This window comes from Castor canadensis, chromosome 6 (assembly GCF_047511655.1).
Source record: "Castor canadensis chromosome 6, mCasCan1.hap1v2, whole genome shotgun sequence".
In the NCBI taxonomy this organism is placed as follows: Eukaryota; Metazoa; Chordata; class Mammalia; order Rodentia; family Castoridae; genus Castor; species Castor canadensis.
In genome coordinates this window covers 149,410,129-149,427,931 of record NC_133391.1, presented here as the reverse complement: position 1 = coordinate 149,427,931, position 17,803 = coordinate 149,410,129, and the positions used below count along the sequence as shown (strand labels likewise).

General features: G+C 43.3%; 1 protein-coding gene across 8 annotated transcripts in view; it reads left to right on the top strand.

The window, feature by feature from the left end:
• Pdzd2 (PDZ domain containing 2) overlaps window positions 1–17,803 on the top strand; it is a 374,613-nt gene that overhangs the window by 124,946 nt on the left and 231,864 nt on the right. For all 8 annotated transcript variants that reach the window (XM_074077656.1, XM_074077663.1, XM_074077662.1 and 5 more), the window contains one exon: window positions 7,677–8,512. In XM_074077656.1, the coding sequence (XP_073933757.1) occupies window positions 8,037–8,512 (476 nt within the window). In that variant the 5' untranslated portion in view covers window positions 7,677–8,036. The remainder of the gene's footprint in view (window positions 1–7,676; window positions 8,513–17,803) is intronic.

The following is a 17,803-nucleotide window of genomic DNA, read 5'->3' as shown; positions in this document are numbered from 1 at the left end:
TCTCTTCTTCCTTAGCCTAGCAGTGTCTGGTAAGATCAACCCTTGTTGCCTGAGATCAGGACTAGATCAAATAATTGTTCTGTCACATGTGCATAGCCCTTCAGCCAGTCTCCAACTGGCATATCTGAGCTCTAGAAGTAGATATGTAAAAATCAGCCAGTCCTTTGCTCCTCTGAAACAAGCCGACCTAAGGAAGACTTGATAATTGTATTTGCAGTGTTTCTCAATCAGTTATAGGCTTGTTTCTAACACCCAGTATTACTCAAAAGTGCAACCCTTGAACATGGAAGAATTCATGTGTTCTTTCAGCCCTTTTAAGGAGCAGAGACATGCCCTGTATCTCTCTCTCTCTCCCCCTCCCTCCATCCCTCCCTCCCTCCCTCCCTCTCGCCCTCAAATCAAGACAGTAACTCAATAACTGCTGATTGACAAAATAGCAAGGCTGACATTGATAGACTCAGGATTATATTCTGGGTCTTGAATCTGAGAGTCAGGAGTGAATGAAAGCAATGGATTCCTGAAGGATTTTCTTCAGCTGAACAGAATGTCTAGTTAATAAGGCTTAAGCAAAGTAGAGACCTGTTTTTCTGTCATGTAGTAAGAAGTATGGAGCAGAATGTTTAGGTTGTACAGCGTTCAAAGGTGCCAGGTCTTTGCCTCAGGGAGGGTCACAACATGAGTGCCAAAGTTTCATCACGTATACATTTTAAATAAGAAAAAGGGAAAAAAGAGCCCACATTTGAAGGAGCCTTCCTGGAAGCCCTCCAACTTTATAGGCTAAGATTGTGTCTTATGGTCATCCCTCTTTGAAAGGGTACTAAGAAACAGTTTTTTGGCTAGGTATTTTCTTCTCATACATAGTGGGGTTTCTTTACTTTTCTTTTTTTTTCTTTTTGGTGGGACTGGGGCTTGAACTCAGGGCCTCATGCTTGCTAGGCAGGCACTTTATCACTTGAGCCACGCCTTCAGCCCTTCAGAAACCTACAGTGGGTTTCTGATGGGAAAAGGGGAGAAGGAATAGAGTATAGGCAAGTAGCATTCTCTGCCACAGTCCTCTTCTTGGGTTACTCAGACATACCCTTCCTTCTAAGCATGGTATAAAGGTCCAATCCCCAAGGGACATGCACCCAAGCTCATCCAGTTGGCACATCCAGATCAGAACCCTAGTGTCTGGTGGAGTGGGAAGTAATGGGTTCTCTCCATTACTTCTAGAATCAACTCCCTGCAGTAAGCCCACCACACTGGACATACCAACCTTGGGGAAGGTATAGAACGACTACCCTAAACATTTCCATTTAAAGGATTGGAAGTGTAGCTTAGTGAAAGAGTACTTGCCTAACATATGCAAGGCCCTAGGTTCCAACCCTTAACAGGAAAAAAAAAAAAAGAGGGAGAGAGAAAGAGAGGGAGGGAAGAAAGAAGGAAGGAAGGAAGGAAAACTTAAATTTATAACAGAAGGGATAGAAAACGGCACACAGCCACCATGGGGCAATGACCAAACCCTTCTCCCCCCAGGCAAGAAGAGGGCCAACGCAGATGGCTGCTCAGGGCTCTGTGGAAGGAGTCCTCATCTGTGGCCTTGCCTCTGTATAGAGACCATTCCTCCTATCTTGTCGTCCATGGCCCCTTCTTTCATGGACATGGAGAAATCACCCTTTCTCAGAACTAAAAACATTTCCAAGTCTACTTGTTAGTGTGAGTTTTGGAGGAAGTTTCGAGGTTGCTGCAGAAGTGAAGCATCCCAGGCTCAAATCAGGTTTGGGGTGTCTGGGAAAAAACATTTCCCTCACAAGACCAGTAGGTGCCTGTTCTGTGTTTCTAGTCAATTCTGTTTATTTGTATCCTTTAATTTCTAACTTATGCACAGTGCGCATCTTCCTAAGTGATAATTTAACCCATGCTACTTAACGTATGGTGCTGGGGAGAGTTGAAACAATGACTTCTGATGGCTAATTGCATTTTTTTGCCAGCAGATTTACAATCTCTGGCTAGCAAGGCCCAACTTGCCCCCTCAAAGCTGCAGGGAGCCATATTGCAGGTTTCTCGGGCCAATCACTTTCCTTAGCAAACTGATAGTTCTCTCCTCTGATTACCTATATATGGAATGGAAGTGCTCTAGATTTTTCTGTGAGTAACAAACATCTACCAATAATATTTTCCTGCCATTTTCCCTAACTCCATAACCTCAGTCAACACCTAAGTGACTTTCCGAGGTACAGTATTGACAATTTGTACAAATACTTCACATTACATGATTAAGGTCACCACTTCCAGTCTGCAATCTCCAAGTCCTTGACACATATCCCCTGGACTCTCTTGCATTACCACTCCCATATTTTAGCTTCTGTTACTTTTAGTTCTTCCACTTCTAGGTACCAAATTCTGTATTTATTTGAGATTTAAATCAGCTAATTCGCTGAATGTGGAAAAAAGCCAGATGACACAACATGGGAGTGTATTTTCCCCTTTGTTTCTGCTTCTGTCTCTAAGGAATTCTAGCGTCAGCCCCACCAACAATTTCCACTTTCAACATTGGCCAGAGTTACGGCCATACCTGCAGGAGAGACTGTATTTTAGCTGAATGCATTGGCACTCCCACAAATCAAAGGAAGAGAGGATGGCCATTGGATGGACAGTCACAAGCTTCTGCATAGCTATGTGTTTGTCATAGGAATCCATTAGGGGCTGTGGAGCAGGGGTCAATCACCAGGCTGAGTACAGATCTTGGCAAGGCAGGAACTATTTAAGAGGGTGAGACTGGTAGAAGCAGGCAGACAGCATACTAATGTAGAAGTTACCAGGCCAGGCCAACCCCCATCAATATTCTGTCAAACTCACATCCAACCAGGAGCCCTTGTGAAAAGACCCCTTGGAAAGTTACAGAGGGATTCTGGACATATATAAGAGCTTACATTCCTAGAAGTTAAGATGTACGTTCCTTTGCCTTGATCAGTCTAACTGTACATGCCGGGAGCTTTCCATTCCAGAAATGAGCTTTGGTAGTGCTCCCAAAGGAAGAAACAGCCAGTCAACACCTGGAGAGATTTACCTCCGCCTCAGGGCAACGCTATCCCCTAGCTTGGCCATTGCTTCCCTATGTCTTATGTAAATTTAGAGGGATTCATGAATCTTCTTTCTCTTTTCCCTTTGCTGAACTATTGAAATAGGCCAGACCCCAAACTAGCTCCTCAAAAGAAACACTTTCCAGGATTCTGGGTAAGAAGATGTGAGCCCACCTTTGCTTATCATGTGATGCCATCGCCTGCCATTGCAGCCAGCCAAGGCAGGTTTGTCTCTAACAGAGCCAGAGTCTTAAGCCCTCTGCCCAGTGCCTGGCAATAATAACTGAATGCCATTGCCAACTGGACTTCTCCATCAAAGAAAATTCTTAAGCTCCGTTCTTCAAAAACATAGAAAAAATGATCCCTTTCACTCTCTTCTGTAAACTTCACATCCTTCCAGAGAAGTCAATATAATAACCTTGCCATCTAAGGTGGAAAACCTTCTCTAGGCTTCTTAGGAAGTGACTTAACAAGAACTCTTAACAAATGGGAGAGGTGTCAGAAAACATGTCAATAATAAAAACCTTATTACTCAGCCACCAAAAAGAGATTTCCAATATAGTATGCTTTGAGCTTCCAAAGAACTTGAGTGTCACCAATTAATTGATTCCAGACAAATCAAAAGCTTAGTGCAAACATCATCTACATAATCACCTGGCTATTAAGAAGAAATGCAAGATCAGAGAAAGATAATCTGCATATGTACAAACAATGAATGTCTTCTTTGGCCAAAAGAAGTAACACCTTTCACTGAAAAGGTGTTACTTAAAGGTGTTATTAAAATCTTAGGAATAAGTAAAAACATTTGCTGTCAGACCAAACAACCTTTATGATTCTCCTTTTCCACATATGGAAAGTGAGAAAGTTAAGCTAAATGATCTCTAAAGTTAGTCTCAACAGAGATGTCCTCAAACACAGTTACAATGTCTTATTCATTGCTACGCTTCCTACGTCAGTTTTAAAGATCCTTTAAATTAAGATGTTAATGACTTGTGACTCAAGATGTTAGTGGAATTTCAGATGACTCCGTACATATAAAAGCAGAGCAATATCATGGCAAGATGCTCTTTAAAAGCTGGACAGCTATGGCTCACACCTGTAATCTTTGGGATGGCTGTTTGAGCCCAGCCTGTACAAAAAATTTGCAAGACCCCATTTAACCAATAGCTGGGTGTGGTGGGGCATGCCTGTCATCCCAAGCTATATGGGAGGCTGAGATCAGGAGGATCATAGTTCCAGGCCAGCCTGAGGAGGAGTAAATGAGACTCCATCTCAAAGGCAAAAAGCTGGACATGGTGACATGTGCCTATCATCCCAGCGAAGAATATGGTGCGAAGAATAAAATAAGACGATCTTGGTTCAGGTTGGCCTGCACAAAACTTAGATCCTATCTCCAAAATAACAAGACAAAAACAGCTGGAAGCGTAACTCAAGTGATAGAGTGCCTACATAGCAAGCGCAAAACCCTGAATTGAAACCCCAGTACCATCTCCCCCTGAAAAAAAAAAGAAAGAAAAAAGGAGATGGTTTTTTAATAAATCTGATTGAGGAAAACCAAATTTAAGAGTAGTGGGGAATTTTTTTCCTAGTGTCAACTTGTATTCAGTCAGCAAATATTTATTGACCTCTATTAAGAACCAGGCCTTAAACTTAGCACTAAGCACAAACCATCAATAAAGCAAATTCCTTACCCCACAGGAATTCATAGTATGAGGGAAAGGAGCATAAAGAAATGGAAATTAGAGGCTGCAGGCCTTGCTCAGTGGTAAAGTCATGCTTAGGAGATGCAAGGCCCTGGGCTCAATCCCCAGAGCCCCCCAAAACCACCTTAGAATAAATGGAAATTAGTGCATAATAAGTCTAGGCTAACCATCTTAACAGACTCAACAAGACTACTGGCAGCTAACTTCATATCCCAACCCAGACCATGTCCATTGGTCCAGAGCTGAGCATCTCATCAAAACTAAGACAGAGCTCTTCCTTGAGAACTGAGTTCTAGGACACTGAGAGAAATGGTCCTGGTTTGTCTCAGGTAGCAAAATGATCACTTTTAGACGTGGAGCTTCAGGTGGTAATATTCTGACTGCCGTGTGGCAAAGTCATCTGGCCATGAAATAGAGTTGCTCACTAGAGCGCAGAGGTGCAGACTGGGAGAGAAGGTGCTGGCTTCTCCCACAGCACTCCTACCTTAGTTTCAGCCATCCCTGGGGGGCTGCATTGCTGCTCCCATCCCCTTGATCTGAAAGAACGTAATAAATTCCATTAAAAAATTAACTACCTAAAAGAAACAAAAGAGATAAAAAAAACAGGTCACATTAAGGGCGGTCACAAAAGAGATAAAAAAAACAAGTCACATTAAGGGGGGGTCACGTACGAGAGAGGGAGGATAAAAGAAGGAAGTTAGGAAGGTGAATATGGTTGATGTACTCTCTATACAAGAATGAGTATAGAATTTTCAAACCTGTTGAAACCACCATAAGAAGGGGACTAAGGTAGAAAGGAGGAAAATGGAGGGTTATAATACATACATACGTGGAAATGTCACAAGGAAACTCTTTGTATAGCTAACTTAAACAAACATGTCATTTTATTTTTCTTTTATAAAATCGCAGAACAGAAGGGCAGAACATGTCCTGTCTGGGGGGTGTTGGTACCAGTGGGGGGAAGAGTATGTAGCGAAAGGGTGCAGGAGGATGTATGTGGTACAAATACTGTAGACACATGTACATAAATGGAAAATGAGACCTGTTGAAACTATTCCAGGAATGGGGGAAGGGAGATAAAGGAGAATGATAGAGGGGGTGAATTCAAGTATGATATATTTGATACATTGTAAGAACTTTTGTAAAAATCACAATGTACCCCCCCCAGCACAATAAAACAATAAATAAACAAAAAGATAAAGAAAACAAAAACTAAGTAAATCTTTAAATGAACATAGATTACCTTGAATGATTTTCTACTCTTTACAAGTCAAAAGCTGATTGTCTCAGCTTGGATCAGTTGTCCATCTGTAATCCAATCAATTTAGGCTCAGGGGTGAGGTCAAACAATAACGTAGAGCTGCTGGGAGCCCACCCTCTGACCTTGACTTGTGAGGGTGGGGAAGCAGTTTTCACAAGAGGAAAAAATGTTGCAAGTTCAGGGGTGCCATGAAAGACTCTTAGAAGTTCATGGCTAGATAACTTTTTTTTTTTTTTGAGATGGGATTTTCCAATGTAGTCCAGGTTGATCTCTAGATTTTCCTGCTTCGGCCGAGTGCTGGGATTATAGGCATGTGCCACCATGCCTAATCTTTTGATTCCATATCTATAATTAAGAATTTTCCAGTAATTCTTCCAATCTCTTATTCTGTGCAATCTGTCTCCTGGAATTTTCTATAAACAAGGGGAATAGAGACATCCTCGTCTACTCACAATGATTTAAGATGACTCAGGGCATACGTAAGAAAAGTTGGACCATTTTGCAATACAGGTTTAGCATCTCTTATTCAAAAATCTAACAGCTAAAGTGATACAAAATTGGAAACTTTTTGAGCATGATGCCACAAGTGGAAAATTACATATCATGAAACTTTGTTTCATGTCAAAATTATTAAAAAGATATTGCCTAGTTCCCATCATACTATGTATAGGAGGCATATAGGTAACATGAATGAATTTCATGGTTAGACTTGAGTCCCACACCCAAAATAACTCATTATGTATATGCAAATATTTCAAAATCCAAAACCATTTGAAATCCAATACCTTTCTGGTCTCAAGCATTTCACATATAACGTATACTCAACCTGTACTATGAAAAGTGTGGTTCTTCGAAAACATCCAATGAAACATGCTAATGAGCAAAATGTTGACCATCAGAAGATAAAGGCTAGACATCTGCAGAAACAGTTACAGACATTGACATCCCTTCATGACCAACCTGTGCAAAGATCTAAATGCTTCCCCTTCTGAGATCAATCCATTTCATCAGTGAGCAGAATCTGTGGCCCATTGCAACAGCCAGGCCCACTTTTGTCTACCATGGATAATTCTCCAATTAGATCCCCATCTCAACAAATAGCCATGATAATTTCAATTAATTTTGAGTAGCTTAGAGCTGACAGCCTTAGCATTCCAAATAAATGCTTCTGTTGCTGAGATAATTTGTTGATATGGTGTTGGAATCTACCACCTCCCTTGGATTCCTTTTCAGCCAATATATGCATTCTCAGTAGAGGTGACATTGCTCACAAGGGGTAAAAATTGGTCCAGAACCTCTGGATAATCTTCCAAGGGCTCTTCTCACATGGCGTCCTGGTTGGATGTGACTATCCCGCCAAATGGGATCTCACTTCTCTGCTGATCAGGGAAACTTCCTAGAAAAGGCCAGTGTCCCCGAGGCTTCTGTCTAAGGGAGGGAAGTGTGTATTTGTGTGTGAGTGTATGGCTGTGAGTTTAGTGTAGAGGGATCCACACTGGAGAACAGGGAGAGGCATTAGGTTTCTGGTTTGTGCTTGTGTCTGAAAAGCAAACATCATCCTTCTGGACTACAGAAGGCCATGTGTGTGTTTTGCTTAGAAGGCTCTCTGTTGTGACTGGAAGTTTTTGTTTTTTCCTTTTTCTCTCCCAGGTGTGAATGAGCCCAGGAAAGGACAGGCTGCAGCTGCTGGACAAATACCTGATTTCCATGTCATTTGCATGGGCCTGCTGTGAAATGAACCAAGCAAAGACTTGTCAGATTCTTCCTCCCTTCTCTTGTTGAGCACTCCAGAGCCATTGGTCCACTGCTGTTTAATTGTGTCCTGTCCTCCTCTTGCCAAGGCAAACAGCCCAGTCTCAAGGAGGCATCCCCAGGTGCCACACTGCCAGCTCAAACATGAACACAGGCAAAGCTGATGACAGCCAGGGTTCCCAAGGGACGTGGGTCTCTGCGGGGGCCAGCCTCCAGGAACAGGACCTCTCATGATGCTGGTGTCCAGGAGTGAGCACCATGCCCATCACCCAGGACAATGCTGTGCTGCACCTGCCCCTCCTCTACCAATGGCTGCAGAACAGCCTGCGAGAGGGCGGGGATGGGCCGGAGCAGCGGCTCTGCCATGCAGCCATCCAGAAGCTGCAGGAGTATATCCAGCTGAACTTGGCTGTGGATGAGAGTACAGTCCCACCTGATCACAGCCCCCCAGAAATGGAGATCTGTACTGTGTACCTCACCAAGCAGCTGGGGGACACAGAGACTGTGGGCCTCAGTTTTGGGAACATCCCTGTTTTCGGGGACTATGGTGAAAAGCGCAGAGGAGGCAAGAAGAGGAAAACCCATCAGGGCCCTGTGCTGGACGTGGGCTGCATCTGGGTGACAGAGCTGAGGAAGAACAGCCCAGCAGGGAAGAGTGGGAAGGTTCGGCTGCGGGATGAGATCCTGTCCCTGAATGGGCAGCTCATGGTCGGAGTCGATGTCAGTGGTGCCAGGTAAGCAAGGGAGTAGCAGCTGGCACAGGACCCCTGGGGTCTGCAGCCGCAGAGTTACGGGTCCTGATGATAAGAAGCCAACGGCCTTTGTCCTCTCAGGGGAAAATATGTTGAGTTGAAATTTCACGATGTTTATTTTTTCTTTTTTGCTTCATTCATTCACAAAGTACTTAGACTCACAGTATTTCCTTTTTCCCTGAATCTTGGGGTAGAAAGAAAACAGTACACAAAACAAGAGTATGAGAACTGCCACATTGTGTTAACCTGTCTCACTCATTGAACCCAGCATCTCACCTGCAATTGAACACCAAAGGTGGGGTTCTGTGTGTTTCCATCCTCCTGTCACTTATTACCTTAGTGACAACATCCACAAGGCTCTCACCAGAGTCAAAGTCCAGAAGCCCCATCCTTGCAGATCCTCTTGTCTCTTGTCTGAATGCTTTTTAAATGTTCTTGAGTTTATCTGTATTTGCTATTCACATGGTTACCCACAAAAGTAATAAGTTAGGACTGGACAGTTCTGGTTTCCCAAGACCACCCTCAGTTTCTGTGACTCACTGGAAGCACACAAATTTTGGAAAAGCTGTCATAGTTGCAGTTCAGTGCAATAAAAAGAGAGAAATTGAATCCAGTGAAGACAGGAGGTGCAGAATGGAGTCCAGGAGTGACTGCTCGGCATCTTCCAGTTGTCTCCCATGGGCGTTGTAAAGATGGTGCTCTGATCTCCCCGCATGGGGTGTGATAGCTCATAGAGCATTGCTGACCAGGGGTGCTCACTCAAGGCTGAGCATCAGCATTTTTATAGGTCATAAAAGGGCTGATGTAGATGACCTTACTCAGTCTTCAGACCCTCCAGAGGTCAAGCTGATGTCATGTGACCCAAAGCCCCTACCACAAACCACATGCTTAGCATAAACTATCTGGCATAGCTAAATGTCCGCATGTTTACAGAGACACTCTTTGGGATATTCCAAGGGCTTAGATGTTACCTCCCAGGGCTGGTCAAGAGGCAGTCCTTTCTTTGGAATGTATATAGGCTGAATGCCCCGAGCCTGCTGGGTTACCCCTCTCCTGAGCACCTGGAGGCCTGGACTCCCAATGGCTCTTAACATTGAGAACTTAACAAGGCAGAAGAGAAAGAGACTCACTTGATATTTCAAAGTTCTCTACCTAGCTCTCTTGAATAATTACAAGAAATGCCATCGATTGATCAGTGCCTACCCCAGTGTATATCTGCCAGCCAGTATTTCATTTAATACCTACCACATCTCTATAGAGAAAGCTTAGATGAGAGACCTTGGCTGCAAATAACTTGCCCAAGGCCACCCAAGTAAGGTAGAACCAGATGTGAACCTGAGTCCATTCAGCACAGTCTGTGTCCCTAACCACTGAGCTATACTTTGTTGCCTTGTGGTTTGGTACATAATTTCATGGATGGTTTACAGCTGCACAAAATACCTCCTCAGCATAACCACAGACACCAGGGAAGAAAATGACTAGAACAAACCAGTAAGGTTTCTACCTACCCAAACTGACAAGGAAAACAGATGCCCCCTGTATCATCTTATAAAAGGAAATTTGATTTTATATTGAATCTGGATTAGTCCATTTTTCATGACTAATGAGATACCTGAGGGAGGCTACTTATAAAGAAAAGACTTTATTTAGTTCACAGTTCTGAAAGTCCAAGATTAGACAGTCCCATCGGTTCAGGGCCTAACCGTGGATGGTATATTGATAGGAACATGTGTGTGAGAGAGAAAACCTGTCAACAATTAGAAAGATGCACACACACAGAGAAGAGAGAGAGAGAGAGAGAGAGAGAGAGAGAGAGACTGGCATCCCACAATATCTTTTGAGGGCATGTTCCCAATTGACCTAAGGACCTCCACTAGGCCCTACCTCTTTATCAGTCCATACCACCTCCCAATATTGCCACACTAGGGACCAAGGCTTCCACACATGAGCCCTTGTGGGCAGACTACAACCAAACCATAGCAGAATACCTATGATGAACTTACATCTAGTGGAGCTTTGGGGCTACAAGCACTTTAGAATTTAGGCACAGTTGTTCCTTGATATTCAGGACCCCCATAGATACCAAAATCCAAGAATGTTCAAGTTCTTTATACAAAACAGCATAACATTTGAATACAAACTATGCACATTCTTCTATATGTTTAAAATCATCTCTTTATTATCTATAAAACCTAACATAGTGTAAATGTTATATAAATAGTTGTTATACTGTATTTTTAGGAAAATAATGACAAGAAAAAAGTATATATGTTTAGTGCTAATGCAATTTTTTTTAGTTTTTTTGTTTGTTTTGTCTTGTCTTGAGACAAGGTCTTGCTAATATTCCTTCTGCTGCTGCCTTCAGGGTGTTGGAATTAGAGAAGTGTGCCACCACACCTGGCTCCTCTTTTAGTATTTTAAACCACAGTTGGTTGACTCCTCAGATGCAGAGCACACAGATATGGAGGGCTGAATATATGGGGAATTTAAAGTGTTCTGAATGTCCTCAAGGGATTCCTGTTTTACTCACTGTAACTAACTGTTTCCACCTACCCATGTAGAGTTTACGCTAAAGAGTGGGGAATAGGAGTGGGGCTCTTCTGAGCCCTTCTGTGCCTCTCTTCTCCTCAGCCAACAGCCTTCTTGGTTGGTGATTGCCTATTCACCCTTATTTGTAAGCAACAGATTTCAGAGGTCAACACACCAACTTCTGTCCGACCTACTGACATGATGAATCATACACAATATGAGATGCTCTCATGGACAGTCTGCTTAGTTCCCTATCTTGAGTTTGATTTTGAATTTAAACTGTCTTAGATGATATTACAGGTTGAATTGTGTACCCAAAATTCATATGTTGAAGTCCTAAGCCCCCCCCAGTACTTCAGACCATGACCTTATTTGGAAGTAGGGATATTACAGTTGTGATTAGTTAAGATGAGGTCATACTGGAGTGTAGAGGCTAATGAAATATGACTGGTGTTCTTATAAAAGGCAAATTTGGACACACAGGGAGAATACCATGTGAAGACTGGATTTATGTTGCCACCAGTCAAAGAATTACTGGAGCTAAGAAAGAGACCTGGAACAGATGCTTCCCTAGCACCAGGAGAACCTGTCCCATCTGAGATCCTGATCTTGGATGTCTGTCCTCTAGAGCTGTGAGATGATGTATTTCTGTTACTTAAGTGACTCCATGTGTGGCACTTTGTTATGGCAACTTTAGGAAGCTAACACAGGTGATGCTTTGACCCTGTTGTCTTATGTCAAGTTCATTTTCAGGTAATTTTCTTCCTGACATAAGTCCTCTGGAAAATTCTGAGCACCACCTATGTTTTTGGATGAGGACACTTTGAGATGTGTAAAGTGGGAGGAGCAGGTTCAAACTGTGTAAGATAAGGTCATGGTTCTCATTTCAGAATCACTATAGGATCAATTTGGAATGCTCATCTCTGAAGATGAAGGAAGGGAAGAAAATTCATAGCTGTGGGTGGGGTTGACAGCCTTCCTTCAGCAAGAACCAGTATGGAACTAAACCTATGACTGCCCCTAGATTACAGACCCTGTTCCCACCTCTCACTGGCTGGGCCTCCTGAGGTCTACTGTTTGCTCCTAGGCTCCCAAAGAATTCTGGGAAGCCCTCATTCCTTTGCGTGGTGACAGCTTCATCCCGGTGTGAACATCCAAAGAACTTTCTGGGAGAGGTGGGGTTACTGGTCATGTTTGATACCACATCCCCCATCTTGTAGGCACAACAGATAACACACAGAAGTTTCCGCTTGTGAGTACCATCACTCCACTGTGGGGAAGATGGGATTTTCTGGAATGTTCTAGCTACTGTTCAGTGCAGAGAGAACCGAGAAGATTCTTAGATTAGCTCCTGCAAGGACTACTTTGTAACCCTAGTCACTCCACTAGTTCCTACACTAGTTTTCTATAAGTAAACCAGATCTAGTCCTAGGGACGGATTGCTCCAAATTGGTAACAAAAGGTGGAATTAATTAAAACACGCTGTGAGGAACAGGCAGAGTATCTATCAGCCTTGGCCAGAAGTAACCTTCAGCACAGTCCCCACTGCCTTCAAGTTGTGTGCAAAATTAAATTTAGGATTGGTACAAGCTCAGACTGTGGTTACCCATGGCAACCTTGAGTTCTGTCTGGCTTACAGCAGATTTTAAGCCGAGTGTCAAGAGACTTCAAGAAGGTGTTACTTGGAGAAATAACTGCAGGTAGGGATGTAGGTAGGAGACAGGGAGAGGAAGAATTGCCAATTATAGCTTTATAATGTGGTCTCTGGGGCCATTTAACACCAGGGTCCTGCCTACCTGAATATGCCCAGAGGCACCTGATGCTCCGTGGAGGACTATATATAGAGTAAAAGGTGGTCATCGCCATGACCTACAGACATTATGAAAGGTTAAATTATACTCAGCATGCTGTGTAAGAAGCCAGAGAAGCGTGTAATACACTTTAGAAAGATTTCCATTACAGAAGGTTAAAAGGAAAGCAAGTTTCAGCATTTAAAATTCAATTATCTGGAAAACCCGCCATGTGGATCAGCCCCATTCCCTCAGGAAGCAGTGCTCCCTTTCTGCTCAGGCTACTTCCTTTCACGGCTTGGTTTATGGAAGCAATCCCAGAGTTCACTCAAGTCCTACTTTCCATTGTACCAAGGAGGAAACTGAGGCCCAGGACATGGTTTCCGGGTCAAGTATCTTCATAGAGAAGAGCAAGGACTGGAGCTCATGCCTTTTGTCTCAGATTCTAGAACTTCCCTCAACACTAAATAGTAACTAATCAAATTAGGAACTATTTAAATAGTTTATAATCAAAACAAATAGCAAAATCAAGTTTTCTACGTGTTCCATAAGTGGATGTGGATTACATCTAGAACCTTCTGTCCTAACAAGAGTTAGCTTGTAGCACCTTCATGGAAAGAGTAATCGATGACAGTTGGAAGCTTTCTCCCAGCATCACTGCCTTCAGGGCACGACTTTAGAGGCTCTGAGCGCTGTCGCCTGCCATCTTGTGGTTGAAATGGAGAACAGTGAGTTTCAGTTAAATTCATTGTGTGTTTCAGTCTTCAGAGAGCTCTCTAGAATGGCGACACCTGAGCCATCTGCAGGCAGAATGTGACCAGGCACCATGCCCTCCGCTGACCGATACCCTCATGCTGCCCTAGGAGATGCCTGGCTCCCTCCAAAGCCCCCTCCTGATTCTCACAAGTAGAGGGAGAGCTGATCCCATAAACCCACCTGTGTTCAGTCCCTCGAGTCTGATGAAGGGACTCATCCTCTCCCAGCTTTTCTAACTGGAGCCTCCAGAATCAGAAGTCGTTTAAGTAAAGTGTGAGTAACAGCAACTTCTAACACGCTGGCCAGCAGGGTGGGTTTGTTGAGAAAACTGGCGATGTTGGTGTCCACAGCCACTTCCAGAGCAGCCTTTTATAGTGGGCTTGTTTTTATGAAGGAAGAGATTGCATAAAAGGAGAGGCTTCCTATGATTTAGAGGGGTTCAAGAGATATAGCCAGAGAAACTCTTTCATTTTGTCCTCTGGTATCCACCTCAGAGCCAAAAGGGGGCAGTGTAACCACTGCTGGTAGCTGACTTCCACCCTGGACGATAGAAAACCCAAGTTTTAAATGGTTAGTATCACTTCTAGGAATTGCTATAAATGTAAACCATAAAGAGAAAACCATCTTAGTGTGATTAAAGAATTACTGGTCTATCTTTGTACCCCTCTACCTGTGTGCAACCCTGGGCCATTTTTAGGAATGTATTACTTAATCTTTCATGTCCAGGTGTTAAATAAACTAGAAGCATTCATATTCCTTTGCTTTGTGCCCCAGATGCCCTCAAGTGACTCTCAAGCTCTCTCTACCTCAAAGACTTTTGAATTCCAAGCTAAAGTCTTTAAGTTCCAAGCTTTGGCACCTGGTGTACCTCTTGTGCCTTTCTTAGTCATTTATGAAATTCTGCAGGTAACCACACTGCTTGGCTCAGCTGTTGGTAATGAACCTCTGGTCCTACCCATGTTTGCCAAGCATGGAAATAAAGACTCAAGCTCCCATTTTTTTGCTATTCAGATGTTTTAAGAACCCAAATATATATCACTTTGTATAATTTAAAATAATACATAAGCTGTGGGTATAGTTTGGTGGTAGAGCACTTGGCTGGCGTGCTTGAGGCCCTAAAAGGTAAATAAAATAAAACGTAGGTTTCAAATAGATTTCTCTGTGGGATTCTTCTTTGAAACATGATCTTCCTCCAAAGATTTTGAGGATGTGAGTTTAAGTTATACTATATTTAAAATGTTCCGTAGTTGGGATTACTGTGGTTTTGGGTGACTTGGCATAACAGTACTGAAATGTACAGAGCAATACACAAAGGTGTATTGGGTTCTCTGTGTCTTTGAGTTTCAGGGGTTTGGGTGCAAGGCTTGCAGGGATGGTCTAGTAGCTGATTCATTCCACAGGTACCTCTTCAGGGCTTTCTTCCCCAAAGAAAGGATGGTTCTATCGTTTACATTGTCTCTTGGATTGAAACTTAGCCTTTTCCCTTTGTGGGGGGGAAGGAGACAGAGGCAAAGCCATTTCCATGGCTGAAGTGCCATGTCCCTTAGATGGGATATAAGGTTAGACAGTTTAAATGGAGTGGGATTTATTGTGAAAATGTTGGCCTTTGGGATCACAGCTGTAGGTCACAAATGTCCCTGAAGGAGACCTGAACTACTGTGGGGGGAAGGAGTGGAGGAGTGGGTGTCCTTAAAAGTTCAATGCTAATACAATCTGTCAAATTACGTGGTAAGTCCATTCCTGTAAAATCCTTGTCTGACCCAGCAGAATGGGCAAAGAGGACTTACATGGCTGTCAACCTAAAAATGGCTCGTGCTTTAGAATGGTGGGGGCCCCAGAAGATTCATGGGGAAGGGCAAAATTAGCAGCAGACTATGGTATGGTTTTTATTTTTAAAAATGAGAAAAATAGGCTAGAGGAATGGCTCAAGTGTAGAGAGCCTGCCTAGCAAGCACAAGGCCCTGAGTTTAAACCCCAGTACCACCCACCAAGAGAGAGGGGAAAAGGGAGAGAAGGAGGGAAAAAGGACAAGAGGGAGTAAGAAAGAAATTGAGCCTTGACTAAAATTTAGGAATGGATTGACACTGGAATCCTTACTCAATCTGTGCAGAAAGAGGGTCCCTTGTCCTGTGTAAAATTCTGAGGGCAGGGGGAAGGAGCCACACAGAACCCATATTTGGTTAATTCACTTTGATGTCTTTCAAGGGACCAGAGTTTATGCAGGCTCAGTTGGTGAAGTAGGTTTATGGCTTAAATTCTTTTGTTTTAACTAGATTAATTTCTACCAAATGGACAGATAAACTGAAGAAATTTTTGGAGGAAGAAGAGGTATAAGCAAACGGTAAGAAAATGGCTGGGTTACACTTGCTGTCAGTGTGTGTTCGGCCACATTGTAAGGTTAAACAGTGGCAATCTATTCAGAGTGACAAGATGTCAGACAAAAAATAAAATGGAGTTATCAAGAATCTATGTGAAGTACAAATTCACAGCCACTATCATTAAAGAAAAACCTGGTGCTAAGCAAAGATTATTGAGATAATACTTACTGATGTATGAGCCTATTGTAATTAAAATTTAAATATCCACAACATGAATGCAAATAGTTTTAAATGTTTAAGCGATTTTTAAAATTGTGCAGTACAAAATCTTGTCCAGAAGTTTACTAAAGTGAATATAGAAGAGCCTGTTTTGAAGATTTTTTTAAAATTGCTTAAGGCAAAAAAGCCATATAACATTAAGAAAATACTCATTCTTCCTGTGGAAGAATTAGCTAAAATAGTGTTGTGGGAAGAATGTCAGACCTGCGAGAACAAGACTCAAACCCAGATGGTTAGAGGAAAGGAAGATTTATTATGCTAGTGGGCCAGCACCTTGGATCTCTCCAAAAATGGCACAGGCTTCACAGCTCAAGGCTGCAGGGTTTTTATGCCTCAGAATGCAGAAGCAAGCAAGCGGGAAGGACAAAAGCAGACGTGGCCTCTTGCTAGGAGGTTACAACATATTCCACTAGCACAAGGTTACAACTTCTCATACTACCTCAAGGTTACAGCATACCACACTAGCACATCTGTGAAAATAGGGTCCAGCCATGGGAGAGAGCTTGTCTTCAGATCTTTCCCCTGGGTTTCTTTATCATTCCTTCCTCTTACTCTTCATAATCCCTTATGACCATTTCGGGGGGGGGGGGTCATCTAGGGGCAGTCTTTGATATTGTCTCACTAATTGCAATCTAACAGCATTCATCTGGTTGCTGATGAACCTGGTGAGGCGGTTTACCACACAAGGCCCTAAGAGTCATAGCATAAGGAACACAGTGAGTGGGCCCGCCAGGGGGGCTACCCAGGGGGCCCAGCTCTTCTGTCCTGTATTCCAAATGTTTCCTGATTTCTTTCCCTTGCCTTGATCCTCTCTAGTAATTGGCGTGTATTTTCTCTCACTATCCCTGACTGGTTTGCATAGAAGCAACATTCTTCCCCTAAAAACATGCAAATTCCTCCTTTTTCCACAGTAATGAGGTCTAAGCCTCTACGGTTCTGTAAGACTGTGGCCGCCAGTGAGTCCCACTGATTCTGTAGGGTGACGATGCTCTGTTGTACTAATCCTAAATCCTTATGGATTTGTTCAGACAGATGGCCAATAGCGGTAGCTCCTGTGGCCGTTGCTCCTGCCAGGGCGACTCCCAGAAGTACTGGGAGGAGGATGGGGTCCCATCGGAAATGGTCTGGCCATCAGCTTGTTGGTTTAGGTATCGAGCAACTTTAGTCCCCGCAAGTATGTCCAGGTCTGGGACTAAGAAAACCAGGGCACAAGCCCCTCTCCCCCCGCCCCAGGTAACAGATGTGAATCCCACCCTGACAGGCAAAGTAAGTCCCATTAGGTGGTTTGGCTCCTTTTACCAGATTGGTACAATTCTTTTTGTACTAAAAAGAAAAGCATTTAGTTTCTCCAGTTATTTGGATAGCTGGGCCGGTGAGACAGGTATTGTCATTTTGGGTAGAGTTGTCCAGGCCCAGCTCATGTATCTCAGATATGCCAATCAGCTCCACCCCGGCATATGACACTTGGCCAGCCCTCAGGCAAATCCAACAGTCTCTGCCTAGTTCAGGGCCTGCTTGTACTAGCTGGTGGCTGCTGTTTGCCAAAGCTATCATTTTAATGAGAGGAGTGTCAGGGTGTAAGGGGGGGGGCAATCAGTCCC